We start from the raw sequence: 15463 nt of genomic DNA on the forward strand, positions 1-15463 counted from the left end.
AATTAGTACATTACTTCATTAATCAATTCAAAGTTTGACATATTGGGAGACTTTAATTTCAAACTAAGATATCATCTCCAATTGCTTTTATTATAATCTAATTTTAAATGATCACATTATATTTAATAACCTATTAAGACAAAATTAATATTTTTTAGGTTCTATTATTAGTATATACAAATTGTGACTTCTTTTTTCCCCCAAAAAGTCTATTCATTTAATAATATCAAAAAAGGCTTACAAGTGGCAATTGCTTATTTGCTACCGACACAAAAAATAAAATAGAGAAACAATTATAAAGACATGAAAAGTAATCAATATTTTTTTTAATTATATAAATAGTGAATCAATTAATATCAAACAAAAAGAACCAAAAATTGAATGGGTTATACTAACAATCTTCCAACCTCAAAAATAATTTATAAATAAATAAAATAATATATAAAAAATATGTTTAGCAACCTCCTAGATTGGAAAAAGACAGCACATGTTGTCTACAATTTATAGACAGGGACACACATGTCAATATCATTAATCACATGTCCATCTTTGTATTTTTAATCCCTTATTTTGTTGTTTAGTACTTAATTAGAATTAATTAGTACTACAATTAAAAGCATGATGAGGTGAATATACCTTATTTAGTTTAATTATGCTTTAATCATTTCTAATCATATGTACTTCTATAATTAAATTGCATTCATTGAGATGAGTCAAGTTGATCAACTTTTTACTTCTTTAACTATTACTAGTGTTCTCTTTTTTTTCCCGCTTTAATCATTTGAAATTCGAAGTTTATTGATTAGATTAATTTGAATATCTAAAAAGCTCATATAATTTTTTTTTGAATCATTTAGTTTTATAAGTTTTCTATGCCCAATATTGAATTTAAACCGTTATAGTCAAAGATTTCTTAAATTTTCTTCATGAACATAATTTAAACTCGAGATTCGATTTAAGGAGAATGATCCTCACTATTTCATCATATTGATCGCTCTATTCTTGACTATCCAACGTTCACTATGGACATGATAACCAATACATCAAACCGTTCTTCACCATTCTTTAACGTCCACATTAAATATGATCTGAATTGCCTTGCATCAGTTTGAACTCAATTAACATATTGGTTTAATAGGGGAACGATCCAAACCTTACTACAATCATAGGTCATGAAATGTAAACTTCGAGATGTTAAACTTTCTGATTAAATAATCAACATGTTATTCTTTAGAGTAACTTTTATCTGTTGAGCATCGGGTCATTAACATATTATGTTTTCAGAGTAACTTTTATTTGTTGATCGTCGGGGCAATTATTTTAAAACACTTAATTTTGACTATAATGCCCTTTTTTGTTTTTTCTCACCCTCTACCCCCACCCCCACACTCCCCACTCTCCATTTCATCATCTCCTTTTTTTTTCTTCACTCTCAAAAGCTTGAACACTTACTTTCTGCAAAGCTTAGCTTTTGGATTTCTCATTCTCTACATATGGAGGACAAAAAAATGAGTTCTCGAATCGGGTCACACCAGCTGAGAAACGGGTTATTCGTCTCGGGCCGACCCGAACAGCAAAAGGAACGACCCACAGCTATATCTCGCGCTGTTCCGTACACCGGCGGCGACGTCAAGAAGTCCGGCGAGCTTGGGAAAATGTACGGCATCGACATGTCGACTGGGGACCACCATACGGGCCCACCAATTCTGAAAAAACCATCTTCGAGGGCTTCATCATCTTCTCAGCATAACAGTGGATCCGTAAGATCCGGGCCGAATTCGGGTCAAATGGGTGGTCACAAATCCTCCAATTCCGGCCCGATTCCCAAGAAGTCCTCTTCCGGTTCCGGTCCAATTCAGCCAACGGGTCTCATTTACTCCGGTCCGTTGAGTTCCAGTGCCGGTAGGAGGTCCGGTCAGCTTGAGCCGACAATTTCGTTCAAAAAAATAGTCTATGGCTCCTCTGTTACTAGCTTGAGTGGTGATATAAAGATGGGTTTCAATGTTTCAAGAGTGGCAATGTGGGTGCTATTCGTGGTGATATTGATGGCTTTAATGGCGGGTGCTTTCGTGATGGCAACCGTGAAAAAAATCGTGATTTTGGTGGCTGTTGGTGCAGCTGTAGCTCCAATTTTGATGATCTTGCTGTGGAATTACGCGTATAAAGAGCGAGGCTTGGTGGAGTTTCTAAGAAGATATCCTGATGCTGAGCTTAGAGGTGCTGTTAATGGACAGTTTGTGAAGGTTACTGGGGTAATTTCAAACTCATATGTCAAAATTCAATCATATCATTTTATTTCTTATTTGTATTTGATATTTGCTAAATTTGGTTTGGTGATGTTGAAATGTGTAAAAATGTTTTATTAAATGTAGTAATGATTTTGTCATTAGGTGGTAGTTATGGTTGATTAGTAGGATAGATGTTTTGGATGATAGTATTAAGATTGTCATTTACCATATTGTCCTTGGAGGTGATGATGACCATGTGTTGTCCTTGCTAAGCTTTGATTTGAGTAGGAGAAAAATTTTCCATATTGATTTTGCCTTAAGTCACCTAAATTATGCTTAAGGAAGTGTTAAAGCAAATAGCTTTATCGGTGTCTTAAGATTGTCAATTACAATATTGTCCTTGTGGGGGATCTCTTTGCTAAGCTTTGATTTGAGTTGGAAAAGAATTTTCTTGATTTTGCCTGAAGTCACCTAAATTATGCTCAAGGAAGGTGAAAACACATAGCTTTATCCGGTGTCTTAAGATTGTCAATTACCATATTGTCCTTGGAGGTAACGATGACCATGTGTTGTGGAATCACTTTGATTGTTCTTGTCGGATCTTTGATAAGCTTTGATTTGAGTTGTGAGGTAGAATTTTCCGTATTGATTTTACGTGAAGTCACCTAAATTATGCTTAAGGAAGGGTTAAAGCACATAGCTTTATCTGGTGTATTAGTCTTGCAAAGCGTTGGCTGCAGAGTACTGATCTGAAGTTACTCAATTCTTATTGCGGATGAGTTGTTTAGAAAGTGGGTAGATAGGAGTTAGGACAGCATGATGTGGTAGAAAGGGGGAATAAATCGCTAAGTGTACTTATCCACGAGTTAGAAGGTGAGAAGAGGGACGGAAAGGAAAGAAGATAGTTAAGGAAAAAATGATATGATAAGTGGATATGTACTGGCTGCTGATATATATACTTTTTATGCAGTTTTAATAGACTGTTAGTTATCTATAAAGACGATATTTGAAGATATATGATGAACAAGAATAAGAGGGTTAGAACTACCTTTCTGATATCTTGTGTTCTTTCGTTACTTATTCAACAGAGAAATACTTCTTATCTTCTTATAAGTTTATTTGTGCTGCCCTTTCTTTTCTTCTGATACAAGAAAATAAGTACTGTTTTTTCATGGCCGTCCTTTAATTGTATGCAGCGTTCAGGTTCTAATTATCTCTTTGTTTCCTTTATCCAAAATGTATTTGTTGTTTTTCTTTAGTCCTTCATTGGGATTCCTATCCTACCTAAAACAGGGAGAACTTATGCTTCTTTCTTGCTTGCTTATAACCCTTCTAACCCCTCTAGCCATAAACGACATCAAGTTCTGCTTTCACAATAACTTGATAAAATGAATAAATAGGTCTTATTATTGTATTTCTATAACCCCCTCATGTAGTGGTTTTCCGAAATGCACATTTGCCAAATATGATCCACCCTTTCCGGAAAAAGGAAAAGAAAAAAATAACTCTCCAAAACAGCCCAAAAATTGGAGAACTACTTTTCTTTATATGAACAGAGTAAAAAAAAAGGTGTCAAAGTTAGCTTTTAATGTGGTGATCCAATTATTGTATAGCATGTGTGTATATTATGGTATTTGAGTAAAATCTAGATAAATATGTGTCCCCAAACTTTTCCTATTTCTACGGTATTAAATTCTTGCTGCATTAAGTGAAGCCGTTTTCTTGGACTTCATCTTTGAGTTGCTATGGGAACCATACCCCTCATGAATTGCAAATAATGTTGGAAAGGGAAGCTTCGTTATAAGTGTTATTTAAGGACTTGCTGTATTCAGCTGGACACACTAAGTACTCTCCCTGTGCTTCTTGTTGTTCCGAGCCTCCAAATATGGCTCTCTGTCCTTGTTAATTTGCTCAAAATTTCAGTTTGGATTGTCATACATAATTCACTTTTCTAATAGACACCGCAGATATTGAACCTAGGGAATCAGAAACCTACGATTGTGATCTTCTAATATCCATGTTTCTACTCCAGAAGATGTAAATGAATCTTATGTTTAAGTCATGTTTAATCTTCTTAATCATTAAGTATAAAATAATCACGTTTTGATGTTTGGAGTGTGATAGAGTTGACGACACCTGCTAGAATTTTATTCTTTCTTTGGAATTTAGATGGAAATTTATTAATTCTTCTGAACTTTTAGCGGTGAGAACTTTTAGACCGTGTCAAGCCTTGGTGTCTTGTAAAGGTGGAAAAGATCGGACTGTAGTTTGTTACTTTGTTTTATTTTGTAATGTTCCTTTTAAAGTGTCAATTTAGTTTTTGCATGAATGCACATAGAAACTATATATCTTGTTTTGGTTATGGTGTAGGATGTAACAAGTACACGAAAACAGTTCTAAAAACATTAGAATCCGTACAAGATTAGACGGGGAACACTTTTGTTGTTTGTTCTTTTGCTTCTTCATACAGCCGTAATAGTACATCCTTCGGTGCTATTCTAATGTATATAATTACTTTAGCTTCTCAAAATTTTTAAAAAAAAAATGAATGCACACATAAAGTTTACCATTATGCTACCTTATCAAAAGTTTACCATGATACTACCAATGAATTACTTGTAACACATAAAGATCTTGCATTCCAAATCCTGCACACTTTCAAGGATGTTATTTAGGGAGTAATATAATTTCTCTTCTTTTTGTAGGTTGTCACCTGCGGCAGCATTCCTCTTGAAACTTCTTTTCAGCGGGTACCAAGATGTGTATATGCTTCTACAGAATTGCACGAATACAAAGCTTGCGTTGGAAATTGTGCAAATCCTAGACAGCGTAGCTTTTCATGGGGACGCAGGCATTCGGAGGTTGGTTTGTATATCAACTATTTGAGTATTTCTTGATTTGATCCCAGTACTCAGTGCCAATTGGTATCAGCCGAATGTTATTTTAAGTGCAATAGTTATTATTATATAACAGTGGCATAGATATAGTTATGTTGATACTTATACTATTTCATCCTCGTTAGAAGTTGAATACAAATGCTTCGGGGAGGTCATCCGGTACCTATGCTGGTGGGAGGTAGCAGGTACCTGATGGAATAGTCAGGGTTCCATAAGCTGTGGTGTCATTGAAATATTACATGGGAACTATAAAAAAGTTATACCCCCTCTGATTCAACTTGTTTGTTTGATTTTGACTTAGCACGAAGTTTAAGAAAGTAAAAAAAACTTTTGAATCTTGTGGTCTTAAACTAAAGATATAGAATGTACCAAAATGCCCTTTAATCTTGAGATCTTAAACATGCCATGTGGGAAGTTAGAATTAAAGAGTTGGAAAAAAGGAAATGGCGATTTTAATTTAAAATGGACGATAAATGAAAGTAAGACAAACAAATTGAAACGGAAGGAATATGCAGTTCAAGCTGAAGTTTTGGAATTCAAGTCACATAAGGCGATGGACTATCTATCTTCAAGCCTGAGCAAACAAACTTCAGTGCAAGTTCATAGAGTCAAAAAGATTTGTAACCAACATCATTTACCAACTTCGAGGGTTACGTTTTCAGAAATTTCTAGACTTCTACTGGTCAGATTTTGCTAAAACCAATAGTCCTGTTACTCTTTCTGATACGTAACTTTCTGATATACAAAATTTTGTACTGTCAACTCCTAAGAGGTCATAACGAGTGGTGACAATTGATCCTTTGCCTCTTCCCCTCATCCCAGGATTATGTGGTCATGATTCCAAATGTTATGTCTAATGAAGTCACCAAGTTCAAAAAAAATGTTATGTCTATTGTCTAATGAGAAACTGACATATGTTTCTTGGTAACAGAACTATGTTGGTGATTTCTATATATCAGACTTCCAGACTGGATTAAGAGCGCTGGTTAAGGCAGGCTATGGAGCAAAGGTGGCACCATTTGTAAAATCAAAAACAGTTGTTGATGTAACAAGTGACAGTGAGTTGTCTCCTAATTTCATAAGATGGCTTGCTGATCGAAACCTCTCAAGTGATGACCGTGTAATGCGACTGAAAGAAGGGTAAGTTGAGTTTATTCAGCGAACCTCATGTATTTATTCCAACTTATGAAAGCTTCCCCAGACTAAGGTTCTTGCTGATTGCTTAAAAAATTACAGTTACATCAAAGAAGGGAGCACCGTAAGTGTCATGGGCGTTGTAATGCTCCAAGAGAACGTGCTAATGATTGTTCCACCACCTGAGCCTATTTCAATAGGCTGTCAATGGCTCCGTTGTCTTCTTCCAACCTACGTAGAAGGTCTCATCTTGACCTGTGACGATATTCAGGACGGTGATGTTATTCCTGTATAGTATATACTACCAATTTTGATTATTCCCACGAGTTTATGCCATAAGAGTACACAACCGATGGCAGCACTAGGCTAGCGAAGGTGTGCCTTTTTTTCGTTCCTATGCAAATATTCAACTGTATGTAAGATTGCATAGCAGAACAGAAACAGGCAAAACTGTGTTTTTCTAGAAGTCTGAAGTTGGTTATTCCTATGTATTTAATGGTGTTTTTAGCAGAGTTCCTAAAGGGAAGAGGAGATAAAAGGGTCTTCCTCCTTTGAGCAACTAAGCTTGTTGTGTATGATGCTAGATTTCATATCTAGTTTGTTTTTTGCTGCATTATGATATGTTTATATATGTAAATGTTCATAGCTTGCTTTAGCTTTTTGTTTTATTTTATCGCGGGTATAACTATTTGGTATTTGGAATTCACTTAGTTCTGAAATTTGCACGTTTAAGGTTCGTTAAAGGAGGAAGCGCTCTTTATCAGAATATATTAGATTGTATTGCCAAATTTGTTAATATCATCTAATGATGAAAAGTGCAGCTTCGGGTAACAATAGATTTGGTGTAATCACGCCATTACCTTATCTTTTTTCCGTTGCTTGTACTTTTTATATGACAAGGGAACCCACAATGGCTATCCTTTAGGTATGCACAAGATAAATTCTATTGTACTGTAATAGTCCATAAACCATACATGAGAGGTAAATCGTATCAGGCATGCACAATCGAAAAAGCATGCATGCGGTTTCGAACCTCAGAGCCCCAGTACTTATTATTTAATAATTCTATTTTACTCTGCATGCTTACCTTTTTTTCTAGTAGTACCTCTACCATACGCCTTACATTTTCTCTGTAATATTATAAGCTTATTCTTCCTAATGTTGGTGTAATAACACAATGAAACAACGGAAAACGATATAATCATCCAAAGTTTCAAATATTCAATTCATCAATATAATATAATACAATAATATATATTATGAAACGATACTATAGAATAAAAAAACACTAACAAACTTTCTATATAGTTCTGACAATTCTTAGAAGCCGCGCGAAATGGCTGTTGTACGGAATAACAGAATCAAGATTCCCTTCACTCCCCTGTGAACTTTTCACCTTATTTCTTTAAACTAAAAAGAAAAAAATTCAGTTTTTTTCCATACAATATTTCAAGATTCATTAAAGGGGTTGCAGATAATAGAAAAATTTGTAATGGGTAATCGAAATATGGATGATTTCTTGATTCTATATATTTTTGGAATTGCATTTATGGGTATGTTTTTAAGATGTTTTGGGAGTGTTGGAGTAAACTGGGGTACAATGGCAACTCACCAATTACCCCCAAATAGTGTTGTGAAGATGTTGATAGAAAATGGTTTTGATAAAGTGAAACTGTTTGAAGCAGATGAAGTGATTTTGAATGCTTTAATTGGTACTGAAATTGAAGTAATGCTTGCAATTCCTAATTATATGTTGGAGGATTTGAGTTCTAATTCTATAATTGCTGATTCTTGGGTTGAAGCTAATGTCTCTGCATATGCTTATCCTCATGGAGTCAAAATCAGGTTCATTTTTAAACCAGTTCTTAGTATTCCTTTGCTTTACTTGCGTCGAGAGTCTATCAGAAACAACATTTCTACCTTCGGAAATGTGTACTCGTGTACATACAACGTTCCCTAGATCCCACTTGTGGATTATACTGGATATGTTGTTGTTGTAGTAGTTAGTAATTCTCCTAGTTTATTCAAAGTTTTTTGTTGTTGAGTTGAGCTTAAGGGTGTGTTTGCTATGAAGGAAAATGTTTCTCGAAAAATAAGTAGTTTTCTTACTTATTTTCAGGTTTTTGCTAAGTATGCAGAAAATATTGTTCGGAAAGCATTTGTATATAATGTAAGCGAACTGTATGGGGTTGGGAGATGGGGTTGGAAGCTATGGGGGTGAAATGTTTTGGAGGGTGCGGAGGAGACAATCAATGTAAAATGCTTCTTATGAAACCCGAATTCCTTATTTCCACTGAACTTGTTTTCCTAGAGAAAATTTTCAGGTTTTTTTTAACGAAACACACCCTATATGCAAAAACACATTACTTAGGATTCATATAGCCGATCCCAACTTATTTGAGACTGAGGCGTAATGGTAGGATATAGGAAGATCAAGAAAGGGAAGGGGAACATGGACTTAGAGGAATTGAATCCATTTGTGTTGTGTTTGCAACTTCAGTAGAGTTTTGTTTGAATTTCTACATAGCATTTCTCAAATGAATGTAGGTATGTAGCAGTGGGAAATGAGCCATTTCTCCGAACATACAACGGGACGTACCTGCAGTACATATTACCAGCACTGAAAAATGTTCAAGAAGCCATCAACAAAGCTGGATTAGGGGCAAAGGTGAAAGCAACTATCCCTTTCAATGCAGACATTTACTTCTCCCCTGAGTCAAATCAGGTACCCTCAGCTGGTGATTTCAGGCCAGAAGTGCGCGATTTAACCCTCCAGATTGTCCAATATCTGTATTTGAATGATGCCCCTTTCGTCGTTAACATCTATCCTTTCCTAAGTCTATATGGGAACATCTACTTCCCATTAGACTTTGCCTTCTTTGATGGCTCAAACAAGCCTGTCAGAGATGGAGATTATGTTTACACGAACGTGTTTGATGCCAATTTCGATACACTTGTATGGTCGTTGAAGAAAGCTGGTTTCACTGACATGAAAATCGTAGTAGGAGAAGTAGGTTGGCCAACAGATGGAGATAAGAATGCTAATAACGAAAACGCTATGAGATTTAACCAAGGATTGATCAAACATTGTTTGAGTGAACAAGGAACTCCTGCAAGAAAGGGCAAGAAGATAGAGGTTTATTTATTCAGCCTTATTGATGAGAATGCTAAAAGCATTGCTCCAGGTAACTTTGAGAGGCATTGGGGAATGTTTGAATTCGATGGAAAGCCTAAATACGAGCTAGATTTATCCGGGAGGATGCAGAAGGACAAAGGGTTAGTTGCAGTAGAAGGTGTAAACTATATGCACAAAAGGTGGTGTATACTTAAACCAGAAAACGCGGTAACAGATGTAGATAATGCAGAAGACTTACCAAAAAACATAGATTACGCGTGCAGTCTTTCAGATTGCACGGCTTTGGGATATGGCTCGTCCTGTAACCATCTTAGCACGGAAGGGAATGCGTCCTATGCTTTTAACATGTACTATCAGCTCAAGAATCAGAACAGTTGGGACTGTGATTTTGATGGCCTGGCTGTGGTGACTGATGAGGATCCATCGGACGACAAATGCCGATTTCCGCTGATGATTGCTGTTGGTCACTCCCTGGATATGCTGTTGCCCAAGAAGCTGTTGTATGTCTTACTTGTTGCTATTCTCCTCTTGATGGATGATTAGTGAATCTTGTTCCTTGTTTTTTCTCCTAGAGACAAGTCACTTTGAGAAAATACATCAGTAAAATTCAGTATGTTAAAAGTAAGTCTCATTCTAGATATTGATAACTATCCATTGCTCAGACTATATTTTGGTGATATAGCTTTTGAACAATTTCTTTGCAAAACCTTTACAGAATCGTACGTACAGTCTCACAAATTTTAGAGTCAACTTTACGCATTTAGGGGCCAATTTATAGATATTAGACAATTTTCTTAGTTTTTCGTGTGTTAGCCCATGAATATTTTTATGATATGGCTTCCGAATGATCTTTGTGAAACCTTTACAGAACCCTCCGTAGGGAATTGGGGGAGTATTACGTACCGTCTCACAATTTTTACAGTCCATTTTGGACATTTAGGAGCCAATGTACAAGAATTAGGTGATTTTCTCAGTTTTTCATGTATTACGTAATGCTCCACCAAATCATTTACGTAATCCTCGTAAAACCGAAAATATACAAAAATGGCGGGACAGTACGTAATGCTTCCCCAACTCATTACGGAGGTCCTTATAAAGTCTTTTTATAAAAAAAAATTGGGTGCTCCGAGACGCCAAATCCATGGGCTAATACACACGAAAAACTAAGAAAGTCGGGTAATTCCTAAAAGTTGGATCGTAAATGAGAAAATATGCGTGAAAAAAATGGTGGGACTATACGTAATGCTCTCCAACTCATTACAAAGGTACCCAAAAATGAGCGCTACAAGCCATAAAATCAATGGGCTAATACATTTGAAAACCAAGAAAGTAGTGTAGTTCCTAAAAGTTGGCCCCTAAATGCAAAACTATGCCTTAAAAAAATGGCGAGACTATACGTACTGCTCTCTCAACTCATTACGATGGTCCTCATAAAAAAATTTCAGAAAAACCTTACCAGCGCCACAATGCGCCAAATCCATGGACTAGCCTATGAATATTTTGTGATCGGACAATTTCTTTGCATAACTTTTACAGAATCTTCTGTAGGGAGTTGGAGGAACAGTACATACTTTCTCACAATTTTTAGAGTTCATTTTGGACATTTAGGGGCCAATTTACAGGAATTAGGCGTTTTTTCCTTAATTTTTCGTGTGTTAACCGATGAATATTTTGGTGATATGATTTTCGAATGATCTATTTGTGGAACTTTTACGGAACCCACCATAGGGAGTTGGGGAAGTAGTATGTACAGTCTCACAATTTTTAGAGTCCATAATAAAAATTCTGTAAGAAGACAATAACAACAACGCCATACCCAGTGTAATCCAACAAAAGTGGAGTCTGGAGATGATAAAGTGAACGCAGACTTTATCACTACCTTGGAGTAGAGAGGTTGTTCCCGATAGATCCTCAACTCAAAGAAAATACAGACCAAAGCAATAAAGAGAAAGAAATACGAAAATGGAGAAAGTCCTGGTAAAATACTATAGATAACCTATAAATCATCCTAAACGATAGTCATAATAAGAATAAAAAATAGAAGCGTAAAAAGCCCATAGACAATAACCAAAGTCAAAGGACAGGAAACTATAAGAGTAATATCACGACTAATATTATAGACAAATAAGAGAGACAATGCTCCGGTCACATTGTACCCTTTGTATTTTAGGTGTGTACTTTTAAACACTAACATCTGAAAAAAGTTTCTTACATCATAGTAATGTCGTCTTATGGCGAAGCGATAAGAGATTAAAAAAGACGGGAGGAACTACAACGAAAATGCTACAGTCTAGACTGCATTCCACCGGCAACTACAAGAGTTTCTCCGGTTACATAAGCTGCATCGTCTGAAGCAAGATAGGCAGTAGCTGCAGCCATGTCTTGTGTTGTTCCGAGCCTACTGAGTAATGTCTTAGCCTCAAGTTCTCTCCTCTATAAAACAATAAGCGTCCACTTAATAAACTATGAACTCGCGATCAGATATTTTAACAAACGAGAGATAAGACATCTAACAGTAATGCGAACTTACCAAATTAGCATCCCCTGTGATGAACTTAGCGAAATGTGTGGGTACAAAACCTGGTGCAACACAGTTCACACGAGTACTCGGAGCCATTTCAGCTGCGAGAGCCTGAAATGGCACAAAAAATTTAGAAGGAAACTAAAAAGAATTCAAGAATTTTCACTGTATGGATTTTTCTGAGGCCACTCTTTAAATTTTGTCCCCATTAGCGTAGTGGACTAAATTTCGCCTTTCAAAGTAGTTGGATGAGTTTTTGTTTTTAGGCTAACGGGGACAGAAATTTTAAATAGTTCCCTGGAAAAAAGCCATTTGTGTTGTAACTTAATAAGCTAATAATGCCACGATAAGTACCTTGGTCAGTCCAAGAAGAGCTGTTTTTGTTACGCCATACATTCCCATGGAAGCAGGTGGTCTATAAGCAGCAATAGATGAAATTATAACCACCGAGGAACCATTCTGAAGGTAAGGAGCTGCATCCTATAAGTGTTTCAAAGAGTAAATATTATGCACAGCGCCAAGAACAATTAAAAGTAATATTGGGACAACGGAATGTAGAATAAATCAAAACATATGATAGAAAGAAAATCTTAGCATCCTCTAATTTCCTCAATATTTCTACAGGCATACATGAATATCAAACATTTTTCTCTTAAGAATTTATTCATATCAATGACTTACTTGAAGTAATAAGATAGCGGCTTTCACGTTGATGTCCCATAGCTTGTCAAGGGTTTGTTCTTTAGTTTCTAATATTGTAGCCACGGTAGGATTTACAGCAGCATTTGACACAATGACATCTAATTTCCCGTATTTCTGGAAAATGACAACTTCCAATTAGTGAAATTGGAATATAACTTCTGCAGAGCAACTGTATTATCATACAAGTCAGGTTCAAATGTGATTAATATTGACCGATCCACAAATGTCTTTGAGGGTTCACCGTGCTTTTTAAGTACTATAGCGTCCCGTACACTCTTTTTATTGAAAATTTAGTAGGTGCTTCATCAATAATTAAGAAGATTAAAATGAGTGAAAACAAATTTATCATATTTTCTGGAAATTCACTAGTCATGGTTTTTGTTTTCAGAATTTCTAGGGTCTGAAAATGCCTATTAAGACACTGACGCTGGCTTATCGAATATGATTCCTCAAATGGTCCATTTCTAGACAACAACGAGAGAAGCCATTTTTAAGAGAGTGAACAACAACCACTCTAATATGATGAAACAGTTAGACTCGCGTGAGAAACTCATGAGCGAAGAGCAATGAAAAAGCATCTCCGGGTATTCACTTTACACAGAAGGAGTTTGCTAGTCTATCAAAAATGGTTTACTTGTCTGTGATATTTCTTTCCATTTGTCTAAGCCTTGGTGAGCGGAGCTAGTTGGTACCCGTGCTAGTGAGAGAGATAGCAGGTATCCGGTGGAATAATCAAGACGCTCATAAGGTGACCCCCATATTACCTTAATAATTTATTTATTTTATCTCACACTAGAAAATGAACACAAACTATCTAGTTTCATTCACCAGCAATTTTTTCCGGTCAAGAATTCAAGCACCGATCAAATTAACACACTTGCATATCTCGGTTCCAAGAACTTTCGGATTATACCAAATCGACCACAGAGAGAAACAGTTCATTAGTATCTTGTAGATAATATACCATACATTTGAACTCAAACTTCTGAATTTGATTAATTGAATAAGTGATAAAAATACACAAGTTGCATACCTGAATGGTCTTGTCGAACAAATTCTTCCTCTGTTGTGCATTTGATACATGACATACTACTCCAAAAACTTCAATTCCTCGATCACGGAGTTTTTGTACCGCTTCATCCACATTTTTCTGTAAAACGAACAGATCAAAAGAACACGCCAAGTCAATACACCAAATGCATAAACAAGCAACAAACAACCATGTTAGTATGTTAACACTAATATCTACATATGGAATTCTTCAAGCACAACCATTGGGTTGATTTGTGCAAATATCCCTTTTAACATTTCGATTCTGTCTCTATTTTAAAAGTTCTTCCACTATAGCAATTTTTTCATGTAGTCTAACGTTTTCTCGTGAGATTTTCGATTTGCTCAAAAAGGATCTTTAAACCATGATCTAAAAGGTCCATAAATTACAATAGAAATAAAAAGAGGATCATTTACGATAGCCGAAAATTACTTCAACATTTTAGATAGACAATCAAAACACAGAAAAAGGATCAAACTTTGATCAAATTACAAACACACAGATCAAAGAATTCATATAAACAAGACAATAGGTGATGAAATCATCAAATTATGCAATAAAACACAGAAAAGGAACAAACTTTGATCAAATTAGAAACACCCATATGAAAAATTCATAAAAAATTACAGTAAATGATGAAACACCAATGTTTGCATATCCAATAAAACACAGAAAAACATCAAACTTTAGCTAAAAATAGAGAGACCCATATGAAGATAACACAAAAACTTGACAAAAAATTATATAAAAACCCTCAAACACAGAAAAAGATCAAAACTTTAGCCAAAATTAGAAACACCCATATGAAGAATTCACAAACTTAACAAGTAATTAGGAAAAACAACCAAGAATTATAATTATTATAACACAGAAACATAAAATAAATAAATAAATAAATTTAATTTTATTATCTCTTTTAAAAAAAACAAAAAAAAACAAACCTGTTTTCTAGAGGAGATAACAACAAAACCACCTTCTAAACCAAGCCTTTCAGCTATACTAAATCCAATTCCCTGTGTAGAAGCAGTTATAATTGCTACTTTTCCTTCAAATCTTTGCCCTAATTTTTTATCCATAGTTGACTAATAAGCTCAAAAACACTTTTAATTTTTTTTTAGAGAGAAAAAAATATCAATTTTCTTTTTTGTGGTATAGAAATGTATAGCGAATTCGCTTTCCGTGGTGACTCATCAGATTATACAGTAAAATCTGAAAAATTTTATGGTGTATGAGGTATGCCATGTAATAGTTGTATGAGGGACTTTTTTAATAGAAAAAAGTACATTTTGTAGGTCCCATGTCTTTTCAACCTCTCCCTTTCTCTTCTCACCCCTCCACCCCACCTTCTATTTACCCCTCTCTTTAATATGAAGTACTTGATATTATTATTTTTTAATTTTAATATATTTCATTACATAAATTTAAAATAATACAATAACAGGATCAGAGAAAAAAAAATAGTACTATATTAAAAGTAGCATTTCATTATTTCTTAAAATTAATATTTATTTTCCTTCCCTTTTTTATAGTTCATAATACTCATTTGTCAAAAATCAAATAGAGATAAATATATAGATACTAATTTAAATTTGAAGTCAAATAATTACGTACTTAAAAAAGTTAAACTAAGATGCGTGCACTTAACCTAATAAAAAATTAATTGTTTTAGTTTTAGGATAAACATAAATAGTTATTTAAATTACATTAGTCAATTTTATTTTTTTCCATTTTACTCTCTCCATTTTATTCGATTATTTTTTTCTCGAAATTCAAGCTATAAAATGTATTTTTTTT

The 15463-nt window shown here is 34.9% G+C and overlaps 3 protein-coding genes across 3 annotated transcripts; 2 read left to right on the top strand and 1 right to left on the bottom strand.

Annotated features, from left to right (window-relative positions):
- The first annotated feature begins 1419 nt into the window (after positions 1 to 1419).
- Positions 1420 to 6921, top strand: LOC102603744 (uncharacterized membrane protein At1g16860). Its single transcript, XM_006352316.2, has 4 exons — positions 1420 to 2252; positions 4934 to 5089; positions 6057 to 6265; positions 6362 to 6921. The coding sequence occupies exons 1-4, from the start codon at positions 1494 to 1496 to the stop codon at positions 6552 to 6554; spliced, it is 1317 nt and encodes a 438-aa protein (XP_006352378.1). The 5' UTR covers positions 1420 to 1493; the 3' UTR covers positions 6555 to 6921.
- An 846-nt stretch (positions 6922 to 7767) lies between these two features.
- Positions 7768 to 10011, top strand: LOC102578661 (glucan endo-1,3-beta-glucosidase 8-like). Its single transcript, XM_006352407.2, has 2 exons — positions 7768 to 8104; positions 8807 to 10011. The coding sequence occupies exons 1-2, from the start codon at positions 7809 to 7811 to the stop codon at positions 9936 to 9938; spliced, it is 1428 nt and encodes a 475-aa protein (XP_006352469.2). The 5' UTR covers positions 7768 to 7808; the 3' UTR covers positions 9939 to 10011.
- A 1473-nt stretch (positions 10012 to 11484) lies between these two features.
- Positions 11485 to 14839, bottom strand: LOC102604081 (tropinone reductase-like 3). The gene is made up of 6 exons (XM_006352317.2): positions 14611 to 14839; positions 13652 to 13768; positions 12598 to 12732; positions 12271 to 12396; positions 11926 to 12027; positions 11485 to 11828 (listed from the first exon to the last, which is right to left on the bottom strand). Exons 1-6 carry the CDS (start codon positions 14743 to 14745, stop codon positions 11679 to 11681), a joined length of 765 nt encoding a protein of 254 aa, XP_006352379.1. The 5' UTR covers positions 14746 to 14839; the 3' UTR covers positions 11485 to 11678.
- Between the last annotated feature and the right edge of the window lie 624 nt (positions 14840 to 15463).

Source organism: Solanum tuberosum, unplaced genomic scaffold (genome assembly GCF_000226075.1).
Source record: "Solanum tuberosum cultivar DM 1-3 516 R44 unplaced genomic scaffold, SolTub_3.0 scf00148, whole genome shotgun sequence".
NCBI classification, from domain to species: Eukaryota; Viridiplantae; Streptophyta; class Magnoliopsida; order Solanales; family Solanaceae; genus Solanum; species Solanum tuberosum.

Excerpts from the sequence above, each read along its gene's own strand:
- LOC102603744 (XM_006352316.2), top strand. The coding sequence starts at position 1,494 with ATGGAGGACAAAAAAATGAGTTCTCGAATCGGGTCACACCAGCTGAGA. Across the intron at positions 2,253-4,933 it reads AGTTTGTGAAGGTTACTGGG|GTTGTCACCTGCGGCAGCAT; the intron begins GTAATTTCAAAC and ends TTCTTTTTGTAG. Across the intron at positions 6,266-6,361 it reads GTAATGCGACTGAAAGAAGG|TTACATCAAAGAAGGGAGCA; the intron begins GTAAGTTGAGTT and ends AAAAAATTACAG.
- LOC102578661 (XM_006352407.2), top strand. The coding sequence starts at position 7,809 with ATGGGTATGTTTTTAAGATGTTTTGGGAGTGTTGGAGTAAACTGGGGT. Across the intron at positions 8,105-8,806 it reads CCTCATGGAGTCAAAATCAG|GTATGTAGCAGTGGGAAATG; the intron begins GTTCATTTTTAA and ends AAATGAATGTAG.
- LOC102604081 (XM_006352317.2), bottom strand. The coding sequence starts at position 14,745 with ATGGATAAAAAATTAGGGCAAAGATTTGAAGGAAAAGTAGCAATTATA. Across the intron at positions 12,733-13,651 it reads TGTTCGACAAGACCATTCAG|AAATACGGGAAATTAGATGT; the intron begins GTATGCAACTTG and ends GTCATTTTCCAG. Across the intron at positions 12,397-12,597 it reads CCGCTATCTTATTACTTCAA|GATGCAGCTCCTTACCTTCA; the intron begins GTAAGTCATTGA and ends AAACACTTATAG.